Source organism: Trachemys scripta, chromosome 7, assembly GCF_013100865.1.
Source record: "Trachemys scripta elegans isolate TJP31775 chromosome 7, CAS_Tse_1.0, whole genome shotgun sequence".
NCBI classification, from domain to species: Eukaryota; Metazoa; Chordata; order Testudines; family Emydidae; genus Trachemys; species Trachemys scripta.
Genome location: NC_048304.1, coordinates 94,601,966 through 94,614,426, shown reverse-complemented (window position 1 = coordinate 94,614,426; position 12,461 = coordinate 94,601,966). Strand labels below are relative to the sequence as shown.

The 12,461-nt window shown below is 38.0% G+C and overlaps 1 protein-coding gene across 1 annotated transcript in view; it reads right to left on the bottom strand.

The window, feature by feature from the left end:
* Window positions 1-2,639: 2,639 nt before the first annotated feature.
* The window catches only part of LOC117879953 (protein FRA10AC1), a 55,120-nt gene continuing 45,298 nt past the window's right edge, over window positions 2,640-12,461 (bottom strand). The window contains exons 11-14 of the mRNA XM_034775543.1: window positions 8,886-9,010; window positions 8,302-8,340; window positions 6,269-6,353; window positions 2,640-3,804 (exon numbers count right to left, since the gene is read on the bottom strand). Coding sequence (XP_034631434.1) covers window positions 3,762-3,804; window positions 6,269-6,353; window positions 8,302-8,340; window positions 8,886-9,010 — 292 coding nt within the window. The 3' untranslated portion in view covers window positions 2,640-3,761. The remainder of the gene's footprint in view (window positions 3,805-6,268; window positions 6,354-8,301; window positions 8,341-8,885; window positions 9,011-12,461) is intronic.

Below are 12,461 nucleotides of genomic sequence, written 5' to 3'. Positions count from 1 at the left end.
CCATTCCTGCATCCTCAATTCTAGATACAATCCTGGAGTTGTCCCTTCCACCACTTCAGAAGACCTAACCACTAGCATCAGTCCTGTGCCTACAAAATCAGGCCCATGGCCCCCTGAAGCTACCACTGCCAATCTGTAATTGCAGCAGTGGCTTTGGAGAAACCATTCCCTTCTCCATAAGTACACAATTCTGCCCACCATTTATCTGCCAATGGCTCATGAATCTGACATCCTATATAAACAAAAATGGTCTCTTTACATAAAACCGAAATGCAGCCATAAGAATTGTAAGCTTTTTATTTAGAATGAAGAATTTATCAAAAGGATCTACACCAATATCCCTTGAACAGGACTATATGTTCAAATCAGGGCCGGCTCCAGGCACCACCTGACCAAGCACATGCTTGGGGCGGCACCTTGTAAGGGGCGGCCAATCTTGGGGTGGTGGGGCGGAGCTCGGGTTTTTGTTTGTTTGTTTTGTTTTGGTGGGATGGCGATGGGGGTATTTTTTTTTTTTTTTTTTGGTTTGGCGGGGCGGCGCTCGGTTTTGTTGTTGTTTTTGGTTCAACAGGGCGGCGCTCGGGGGGGGTTGTTTTTGGTTTGGCACGGCGGTGCTCACGTGGGGTGGTTTTTGGTTCAGCGGGGCGGCACAGGAGGGTTGGTTTTGGTTCGGCAGGGCAGCACTGGGTTTTTTTGTTTGTTTTTGGTTCGGCAGGGCAGCGCAGGGGGGTTGGTTTTGGTTCAGCGGGGCAGCACTGGGTTTTTTTGTTTGTTTTTGGTTCGGCGGGGCAGCGCTGGAGGGGGGATTGTTATGGCGGGGCAGTTTTGGTTTTTTTGCTTGGGGTGGCAAAAAAGTTAGAGCCGGCCCTGGTTCAAATGTCTTCTTAAAAGGAGTATGAAATGTGGATACAACATTTTTGGACAGAACAACAAATACATTTGTCTGGTATTTCAGAATCACTGAATTTACCCCCAACAAGATTAGGAAAAAAACACTGTCTTCACAAATCCTACTCCAGTCACACACTAGGAAGCTAGTCTGTGCATTAATGGTCTCTTCATAAGCAAGTATAAAGAATACAATGGAGCTTTCCAAAGCCACTCTTCCACTCTTGGCCCAGAGTGTCTGCCATTCCCATAGGTGGGGAAAAGGGGAATGACCAGTGGATTTATGTACAAAATTCATATTCCAGGGTATCCATTGGATCCAATTCCAAATCTAACAGTGCAGAAGTATAAAGGGTGGTCCTGCAATACACGAATTATTCTCCCCATGCGCAGGCTCCCCGAATCCTGCCACCCTTCCTTTCCCCCCCAAAACAGGATTGTACAGGTTCTATTGCTTGAAGGGAATCTAACACCCACAGAGGCAAGGGGAATATTTGCCCCATGATGAATACTTTTACTATATCTTAAGTTTCCCTACAAAGTGCAGGAGAAAAACATTTCAGAATTTTCTCTTCAATTGTGATGTGCAGTTCCTGACCAATGCTCCATTAATAAGTCTCTGATTTTGTATCTCCATACATTAAAACTTTCTATTCTTTCTAAATGTGGACAGGTAACACCCAAATTACGCTGTATACATGGCATGCTAAACTACATTCTCCCTTCTCTGTTGCCCCATATCCTTCTAGCATTTTTATAAAAATGATTCAAAAATGTTCTAACATACACAAGACATAGATACTGTGCAACTATAATGAGAAATAAAACATTCTTCCACAAAAATATTCCCATTTGTTATATCCTTAATGTATTAATGGGCCAAATATTTATGCAGACTTAAAAATGCCATAAAACTGGGTATAATGTATTATTTTCTGTAATAAATGTAGATATGAGGAAATACCAAGTTTGCTTTTATCGTCTACTTTTAATTAAAAATATATCAAATGAAAATGTATTTAATATGTATATTGTACCATTTTATAACTGCATTGTGAAGGCCCAGAGAAGAGTTAGATATCCAAAATACATGTCTATTCTACAGTATTTGCAGCAGCAAATATAGCAACAGACTCTACTAAAGCCCCTACAGACAAGTTACACAGACTTAAGCTGATTGCTGCAGATTGGATTTGGCTCCCACCCAAGCTTGCAAGATGACAAAGAATTAACCTTTAAATCCATCTTCTTACCTAAAGAAGACTTCACACACACAAGGCTACCTTTACTTGTTATTCAAGGACACCTTAAATGTGTCTCCGTACTGTCATCCATTCTGTATGTATGAACTGTTAACATTGTAATTATGTTAAGTAATACTAAATGTAAATAGAGATATGTTGATATACACATAAATCAAGCACATGTAGTAACATGTTAATGGATATATTACAACCATGTCTACACAGTACTTTGTTATATGGCATCTATTGCGTGAATGACTCATCCAATTAAGGTTTCAGCTTTCAAAAAAACAGACAGTATTTTATAAACCATTAATTTTACCGAGACTGTTTAAAATGTAAATTTCATTCAATACTATGGTAACACAAATGTCTTATGTTGCTTCCATTGGAAAAGGAATGGCCACTGTAATTAATCTTGTGCAGACTGTTTCTTTGGAAACATACAATAAAATGAATTTAAAGTTATTCTGCAGTTTGAATAGGAAAAAAAGAGTAAGTCTCAAGTGTTATTATATGTTCTTGTTTTGTATGCTCAGGATTACACTTTAAAGTAGGATTACCATTCATTCACTGCTAAGGGGATCAGAAACCACAGATAATGCATAAGCCATATGTACGTTTCCAAGAGGCAAACCAAGTACCTTATTTATTAAAACAAATGTGAGAAACTAACATCCCAAACTACTAGTGGAGTGACCATGGGATTGTCAATCAAATAACATTTAAAATAAAAGACTTAAAATGAGGTGGGTAACAGTGAACTAACACTTATAAAAAATTAAAGAAAACATCATCATTAATTTTAGGAAGAAAAGATTCATAGATTCAAGGACTGGAAGGGACCTCGAGAGGTCATCGAGTCCAGTCCCCTGCCCGCATGGCAGGACCAAATACTGTCTAGACCATCCCTGATAAAAAGATTTACTTAGGCCAAGCAAAATGTAAGTTTTATAGAATCAGAAACTTTGGTATCAATATTTCAAAAAGATTTACACATACAGATGTTTGAGTCTTAAACACCGGGTGACTGATGAATTTAAATCCACAAACACTTGCTGCATAGTTTAATAATAATAATAATTTAAGAGAGAACTATATATATTTTATTAAAGAGTTTAGTGGTAAATACAGAACAGGGAGTCAACTAGAATATGCCTCTAAAACAATTAACTAAAAAGCACAGCATGGAAGCAAGTACTTCATGTATCTGATCGCTGTGAAAACACTGCACTCTATCAGGAAACTCCATTCTGATATGTCTCCTTCTCACCCTCTTTTGAGATTAATTTTTTAGATTTGTACTTTACAATGCACTCAGCTGCAAATAAATTATAACCAGGTATGTTATATGTCATTCTTCATTAATGTTCAGGGTATCTATCATCTTCCATGAGAAACTGCTTATGCTCCAATCCTGCAACTGACAAACATGGGCATGTCCCAGTGAAATCAGTGATGCTCTATGTAAGCAGGGGTATGTGTCCATGGGCAGTCAATTGTAGGAGCAGTGCCTTTAATGGAATTTTTATAGAAAAAACAATATATAGATTCCTAAATCTGATTTGGTATTCAGATATGAATCGTGACAATTCAAGAAGAAATTAATCTAGGTTTCCACATGGAGTTTCAGAGAAACAAGTCTTGAAAATACTCATCAAACTCTTCCTCCCTGTAAGAAAAATCAAATAATAATATTAAAATATGTGAGTAGCAGATGTAGGGCTTTTTATCTGTAGCCACACAGTCTTTATTCCTTTTGCTACAAAAGTTTGGTGAGATTTCTGGTTATAAGAAGAACAAGTTTAAAGCCATACACATGAGGTACACTACATTTCTATTTTCTTCCATTTCCTCCTCTTTCTGACTGACTGAAGCAGTATTTTGATATTTAGGAAATACTCCTAATAATTAAATTATTTTGGCATGACATTACTCTTACAATAAATATTAGGGAGTGTACAGCATATAAATGATCAAAGGTTATTTTCTCTAGAGTGAGTTAGAACTAATAGTTGTGTTATGCTTGCCCAAAATCATAATCCAACATTTACAGATAACTATCTCTAAAAAAATAAGGGAATAGGACACAGTTTATCTGTCTGGGGTTTCAGGAGATCTGCTACGTTTCTTTTTATACCTATTGTCTATAATCTCACCTCTCCTGCCTTAGCACTAAATGGCTTTGGGAATCAAGGAGGATTAGATTTGTTTTTCATCTTTTCCAATGAAATAAGTATCCTGGAGTTTGTGGCTCTGCAAGCCCAACAGCAGCTTTTTAGGGCATTTTCTATTAATATCTCTAGCTGAGTAAGTATGCAAATACGGTTTTTCAAGTAACATCGCCTCAGACAGACACCATCACTCTCTGGCTGTTACTAAAGCCCATGAAGCTGTAGTAGTGGGAAGGAGGTGTCTTTTCACATGTATCTGTAGAGCCCTGCGCGGATCCAAAACCTATATCTGTGGGTGCGGATATAAATCGGGTATCCGCAGAGCTCTACCGAGAACTGCAGCAGCAAAAGCAGCAGTATGTTGGGCTGCCGCTCACAGGAGCCAGAGCCCCACACTGGCAGGTCCTCCGGCGTGGCTGTAATGCTCCCAGCACCGCTCACTGGCGCAGGCACCAGCCTCACTGGCAGCTGTCCCTGGTTGCATTAGTGCGTGCAAGCAGCTTGTACACTCCCAGAAAGGAATCCCTTCCATGCAGGGGTCTGCGGCTCCTGTCTAGGAGTGTGCGAGCTGCTTGCACACACTAGCGTGACCCAGGACAGCTGCCAGTGAACCTGGTGCCACCCAATGGGCATGGCTGGAGGCAGTACAGCCACGCTAGAGGAGCTTCCCGCATGGAGTGTTGGCTCCTGCAAGAGGCAGCCCGACATGCTGCTGCTTTTGCCACTGCACTTCCTGATCAAGCCCTGCAGCTCCACGGATACCCGATTTATATCCACGATAGAGATTTTGTATCTGAGCTCTGTATCTACATAGTGGCAGATGGCCTCACTACAATACTTCCAAGCTCATATGGAGAAAGGTGCTGCTGAGCACTGCTCCATGGTATGTAGTAGGTGTAGTGTCTCCTTGCATGGCTTCTCAATGACTGCCTCACCACACAGGAGAACTATGACAGTTCTGCTACTTTTTGTGTCTTTATCCCCACGGAGTGGGGGTAGGATATGACTTACCCCTTGTGAGCTGACCTGCATGGAGGTAGTTATTTCCTCTAATGTATTAGACTGACTTCAAGTAAAGTTTGGCCAAAAATTTGAGAAAAATTCAAATACAGTTTGAATCATTTGTTTGAAATGAAATCAGATCCTTAGTTCTTCCTGAATGAGCGAAGAGTAGCAGAGCATCTGGGGAATAAGACCAGCACTGGATCCTAAATAAATTCCTATTTTGGGAAAGGTTGGATACATACACGCACAGCAAATTATGATACAAAGCAATTCTCTTCCCACTCTTCAAAATATAAGTTGTGTCACTGGTGCTTTTTGTTTAAGTAGCATACAATGTAGGTGTTATTTTTAAAGGATCTAAAGCAAAAATCCCCAATTTTATTTTGTTACTGGTTTTAAAGCAAGTAAATGGGAGGTATTCTCTTAACAGAAATCAAATTACTTCCCGTTGTGCAAATATTCCAACATATTTACTGGTGAAAAAAATGCAAAGGAGCAAATTATGGCCATAAGGATCCTCCCAAGGGGTGTGCATGTCCATTATATCATGGAGCCCAGGCCTGTGGCAGGTCCTTCCACAGTGCTGCAAAGGCCCAGGGTAACAGCTGGGGGCAGAGGAAGAGCCAGTGAATCAATGACTAAGTGGAGTCACCTTCCTTTCCATAGAGGTGTAGGAGCAGAGGGGATGGCAAGCAAAACAGAGGCTACTGTAGTTCTGAGGCTGCAGTAGCAGGACTGGAGCAGCTCCCTGGCTTGAGGGGAGGATTTCTCCAAGTTTCACACACTTCCTCTCCTTCTAAGGATATATACTTGGGTGTGGTGAAGGGAAGAAGATTTGGGATTGATTTTCAGTGTTGGAATAATCATAATAAATCCTGAAAAGATGCATACAGCCACATGATTTTTGAATAGGCATAACTATTGCAAGATATACAAGCTACTGGTATCAGAACTAACCGTGATTTTTCATCTGTCTCCTGTAGAGGACCCTTCCAAAAGTCAGCGTCTGAAGGAACATCTTGCTCTTCACTGTCATCTGGATCTGTTAAATATTATTAAAACATCTTAAGAAAATTAATTTTCAATTTTTTTTTCCAAATTTTACATGGCACTATTGGCAAGTCTAAGCCTCTGAGTCAAAGTACAACTTTAAACGTGAGGGGGGAAAAAATATTGGGGGGGAGGGGGAATTTTTTGTAAACTGCTTTTCATATAAATGTGCAGCTGTCTCCCTAATACATATCTCATGGTACGTGCAACCTTAAAAAGGAAAATCAATAAAAGAAATGTATTGTTTTCTACCTTAAAATAAAATATTTATTACTAAAAAAGAGACATGAAAAATATGAGAGAATAATGTTCAATCCAGCTTTCAGGGTCCAGTTTTCAAGATAGATTGTCCCATATTGGTAGACTGCACACGTTTTTCATTATTAGCTGATATTCTTTAATTTTTAAGGTTGTCCTCCACATTTTTTTCTACAATTAATTAAAATAGGTTATTATACAGAGGACTTTCAAGACTGCGCAGAAATGAAACTTTATCAACTCATCTTTTGCCCAAAACATAACAGTTATGGCAAATGCATCTGACAATCATTTCTGCTTGCCAACTAAAATTGTTACATTACAGCATTTGTTTTTAAAAGCCCTATTGATTTGGTATGGTGCTTCTACTGCCTTAATCTGTTGGACTCTGCTCCAGAACACTGATCCTTGTATCAACAGCAGTGTTAGCACTTTGCTCTTAAAATTAAACAAAGAAATGCTGCACGTGGTCCATGTTGGCACACAGATCCTCACAGAGTAGGGGAACAGAATTATAAGAACTATCAGTCTCTTCCAGACACTCTGCAACAAGAAAGTAGGCGGCCCAGAGGCAGGAGCCCCCATAATAAAACAGGCATTGGGGAGTGGAATTAGTGAGGAGCAGGGAATGCCATTGCCAAAGCAGCCACTAGGACTGCTAGGATCAGCCACTGATCTCTCCTTACTGTAGCAGGTGGCTCTATGAAGTACTGTGGGTGGGAACTGGAATGGACTTTGGTTTAGAGCATACTGGGCAAGGTACCTCCCTCACACTGCTCTCTAATAATTTATTCTGAGGTTACAGATAACTTACTATTATATAGTGTATCTATATATATATATATACATACCTCACGTACCTCTCACGCCCCTACAGTGATTAGCAGAGTAATATTTGTTTTCACCCTTATAGTCTTTCTTTTGCACTATTTTTCCTAGTATTACTATTCTTCGATTATCTTCTCCTTCCTAGATTCCATAATTTTTCTTCCTTCCATAAACTTGAAAAGGATTCCTGCCAAGTGTCTTTCACCTATCCTTCCTATGCATTTAAATCAGTGGCTCTCAATCTTTCCAGACTACTGTACCCCTTTCAGGAATCTGATCTGTTTTGCGTACGTCCAAGTTTCACCTCACTTAAAAACTACTTGCTTACAAAATCAGACAAAAATACAAAAGTGTCACAACACGCTATTACTGAAAAATTCCTTACTTTCTTATTTTAACCATATAATGATCAAATAAATCAACAGGAACATAAATATTGTACTTACATTTCAGTGTATAGTATATAGAGTAGCATAAACAAGTCATTATCTGTATGAAATTTTAGTTTGTACAGACTTCGCTACTACTTTTTCTATAGCCCTGTTGTAAAACTAGACAAATATCTAGATGCGTTGATGTACCCCCCAGAAGACCTTTGTGTACCCACAGAAGTACACGTACCCTTGGTTGAGAATCACTGATTTAAATCAATCTTTTTTTTGTTTGATATATCCTATGTTTGCTTCTCTTCCTACAGTATTTCATAAACAATATTTCAAATCATTGTATCAGAAGACCAAAACTGCTGATAAATAGAACTGAAACCAAGGACAAATCAATTGGAAATAGCATACAAGCTATTCAAAAATTGGTAATACAGTTCAAAAATTTAGGAAGTCCTTTGAATAATTTACCGTTATCAAAATCATCTGAATCATCTGAGGAAACTTGATCTGAAAAGAAACAGCCATTTAAAAACATTTAGTTTACTTTGGTTTTATGCACTATTTTAACATGTTTTACAAGCGTACACTTACCTTACCACCTAATAAATCACACACACACACACACACACACACACACACACACACAATAAGGCAAACATTTAAGTAAAAGGGATTATTTTTCTACAAAATATAAGGTCATCAGTTTGAGGTAACATATGTTATCCCCGTATCTGTGATGTCAAAAAGGTTATCTTAGGTTACCAAAAGGCTTGCAACCCCAGAGCCACATGGAACCAAACACTTCAGCACTCTTTTTGGAATGCTGCTTCCCTTTGTTTGCACAATTCTTTCTTCAAATAGTATATTACTCTGGAGGCTCTTCCTGTCTATGAATCATTAGAAATTCATCCCCTTTCTCTTTCCCTTGACAATCCAGTTAGTGAGCCATTGAAATCCAGAAACATAAATGTATCTCTCACTTTGATAGGGTTAAACACTCAATATATGTATTTAATATTTAAAAATAGAGACAGTTTAAAAACGTATTTTACCTTTCTGTTTATTTCTCTTAGATCTGTGTTTTTCTGAATGAGATAATCTTGACTTCTTACTTTTGGGTTCTTCAGAGTTTCGTTCTGTTCTCTGTCTTTTCTTGTTTGGTTTGACTTCTCTCCTCCTTTATAATAAAAAATGAATGCATAAGTTCTGCAAATGTACTCTTCAAGCAACAGAAAACATATCAGAAATCAAGCCCAGTCAAAAGATATACTACTTCCAACATTTGTTTATTACAGATTAAACATTTAAAATGTATGTCTAATGCAAAAAATATTACTGTTACCTTAAGGCTGTACATCTGAACACAAAAAGGCAGGAAATGCTAAAATGAAGGTTGGTTACTTATACATGGAGTTCTTTGCAATGATTGTATATTCACACTTATGGGTAATGCACCGACCATTGCATCCTAATGGTAGAACCTTCTTCTAGTGCCCATTAGAGACCATGTGCGCCCCCTCCTACCCCTTCCCTCAGCGTCTTCAAACACTGATTAAGGGAAACACTATATAAGGGGGCGTTGAGCCCTCTCCTGCCTCAGGTCCTTCTACCACAACTGAGAGAAACCAAGATAGGACTCTGAGAAAGAGGGGAAGGTGGCCGGGATGAGTGAACATAGAGTCATCTCAAGAATTCCAGTTACAAGTAACCTTCATTTCTTCTTCGAGTGGTTCTGCATATTGCCACTTAAGGGTAGTCTGGCAAGCAGTGCTGAAAACTCAGGAGAAGGGGACAGAGTCCTAATTAAACAATGATTGAGGCACTATTCCATCTAATCTAGCATCTGCTCTTGAAGTCAAATACAAAGCATAACGTTTACTAGTCATATGGTCTGACTTCCAAGTAGGAGCCTTACAGATTTCCACAACAGGGAAACATTTAAGACAAGCAAAAGATGCTGCCACTGCCCTAGCAGAAAGAAATCTCACAACAGTAGGCACAGGCACTGCTGCTAATTTGTCACATTCAAAGATACATTATTTAATCCGTTTGGAAATAGCAGATACACTAAAACCCATATGATTCTTAGCATACAAAACAAATAACCTAAAAGACTTTCAAAAATCTTTAGTTTATTTAAATAATATGTTAAAACTAGGGCTGCCGATTAATTGCAGTTAACTCATGCGATTAACTCAAAAAAATTAATTGCAATTAAAAAAATTAATCGTGATTAATCACACTGTTAAACAATAGAATACCAACTGAAATTTATTAAATATTTGTGATGTTTTTCTACATTTTCAAATATATTGATTTCAATTACAACACAGAATACAAAGTGTACAGTTCTCACTTTATATTATTTTTGCTTACAAATATTTGCACTTAAAAATTATAAACAAAAGTAGTATTTTTCAATTCACCTCATACAAGTACTGTAGTGCAATCTCTGTAATGAAAGTTGAATTTACAAATGTAGTTTATTGTGTTACATAACTGCACTCAAAAACAAAACAATGCAAAAATTTAAAGCCTACAAGTCCACTCAGTCCTACTTCTCATTCAGCCAATCACGAAGAGAAACAAATTTGGTTACATTTGCAGAAGATAATGCTGCCCACTACTCGTTTACAATGTCACCTGAAAGCGAGAACAGGCGTTCGCATGGCACTGTTGTAGCTGGCATTGCAAAATATTTACATGCCAGATGCACTAAAGATTCATATGCCTCTTCGTGCTTCAGCCATCATTCCAGAGGACATGCTTCCATGGAGATGACGCTTGTTAAAAAAAAATACGTGAATTAAATTTGTGACTGAACTCCTTGGGGGAGAATTGTATGTCTACTGCTCAGTTTTACCCACATTCCGCAATATATTTCATGTTATAGAAAGTCGCGGATGATGACCAAGCACATGTTGATTGTTTTAAGAACACTTATCTTCTGCAAATTTGACAAAATGAAAAGAAGGTACCAGTGTGAAATTTCTAAAGATAGCTACTGCCCTCAACCCAAGATTTAAGAATCTGAAGTGCCTTCCAAGAGACGGATGAGATGTGGAGCATGCTTTCAGAAGTCTTAAAAGAGCAACACTCTGATGTGGAAACTACAAGAACCCAAACCACCAAAAAATAAAATCAACCTTCTGCTGGTGGCATCTGACTCAGATGATGAAAATAAACTTGCATCAGTCCGCACTGCATCACTTCCGCACAGCAGAAGCTGTCATCAGCATGGACACATGTCCTCTGGAATGGTGGTTGAAGCATGAAGGGACATAGGAATCTTTAGCGCATCTAGCATGTAAATATCTTGCAACTCCGGCTACACCAGTGCCATGCAAACGCCTGTTCTCACTTTCAGGTGACATTGTAAACAAGAAGCGGGCAGCATTATTTTCTGCAAATGTAAACAAACTTGTTTGTCTGAGTGATTGGCTGAAAAAGAAGTAGGACTGATTGGACTTGTAGGCTCTAAAGTTTTACATTTTTTTATTTTTGAATGGAGGTTTTTTTTGTACATAATTCTACATTTGTAAATTGAACTTTCATGACAAAGAGATTGCACCACAGTACTTGTATTAGGTGAATTGAAAAATAATATTTCTTTTGTTTTTTATAGTGCAAATATTTGTAATAAAAATAAAGTGAGCACTGTACACTTTGTATTCTGTGTTGTTATTGAAATCAATATATTTGAAAACGTAGAAAACATCCAAAATATTTAAATAAATAGTATTCTATTATTAACAGCATGATTAATCAGGATTAATTTTTTTAATCACGCGATTAATCAGGATTAATTTTTTAATCACTTGACAGCCCTAGTTAAAACTCTTCTAGCATCTAAAGTATGTTACACAGATTCTCCTTTATTAGCATGTGGCTTTGAAAAATATACTGGTAAATTAATTATCTGACTGATTTGAAACTCAGATATTATTTTCAGTAAAAACCAGGGATCAGGCATAAGAACCACCTTTCTTTATGAAAACCCTGCTATCAAGGCATGTAATTCACTCTTTCTTCTGAATGATGTTATAGCAACAATAAACACAGTTTAAGAGATTAAAAAAAAGAAAGAAAGAACACTCTGCCAAGGGTTCAAAAGGCAGCTTCGTAAGCATAGATAAAACCAAATTAAGATCCCATGGTGACACCAGATCTCTCAAAGAGGATACAAGTTGGAAAACCCCTTCATACCATGCACAAATGATGATCTACCATTGACCAAAACATGATAAAATGAGAGAGCCACCAAATGAACTCTTAAAGAAGAATTAGATAATCACTCAAACTTTAAATACATCAAATACTCCAGTACACCAGAATACAAGCTGTAACTGGCGAGACAGATTTGCCTTGCAACCAAAAAACAAATCTAACGCATTTCAAATAATAACTTTGCTTTCACTACTTGCTTTCTAGAATTAAGTAATACATTTTGAACCAACAAGGAACAAAATTGTTCTACATTCATCAAATCCCAAGTGCCCAGGAATGGAGAGACTGAGGATCAGGATAAAGAATCCTGCCATGCTGCTGCAGCAACAGATCTGGAGACAAGGGAAGCAGTTTGCGGTCTCCCTCTAACAGCTGATGCAGGTCCATGTACCACTGCTCTC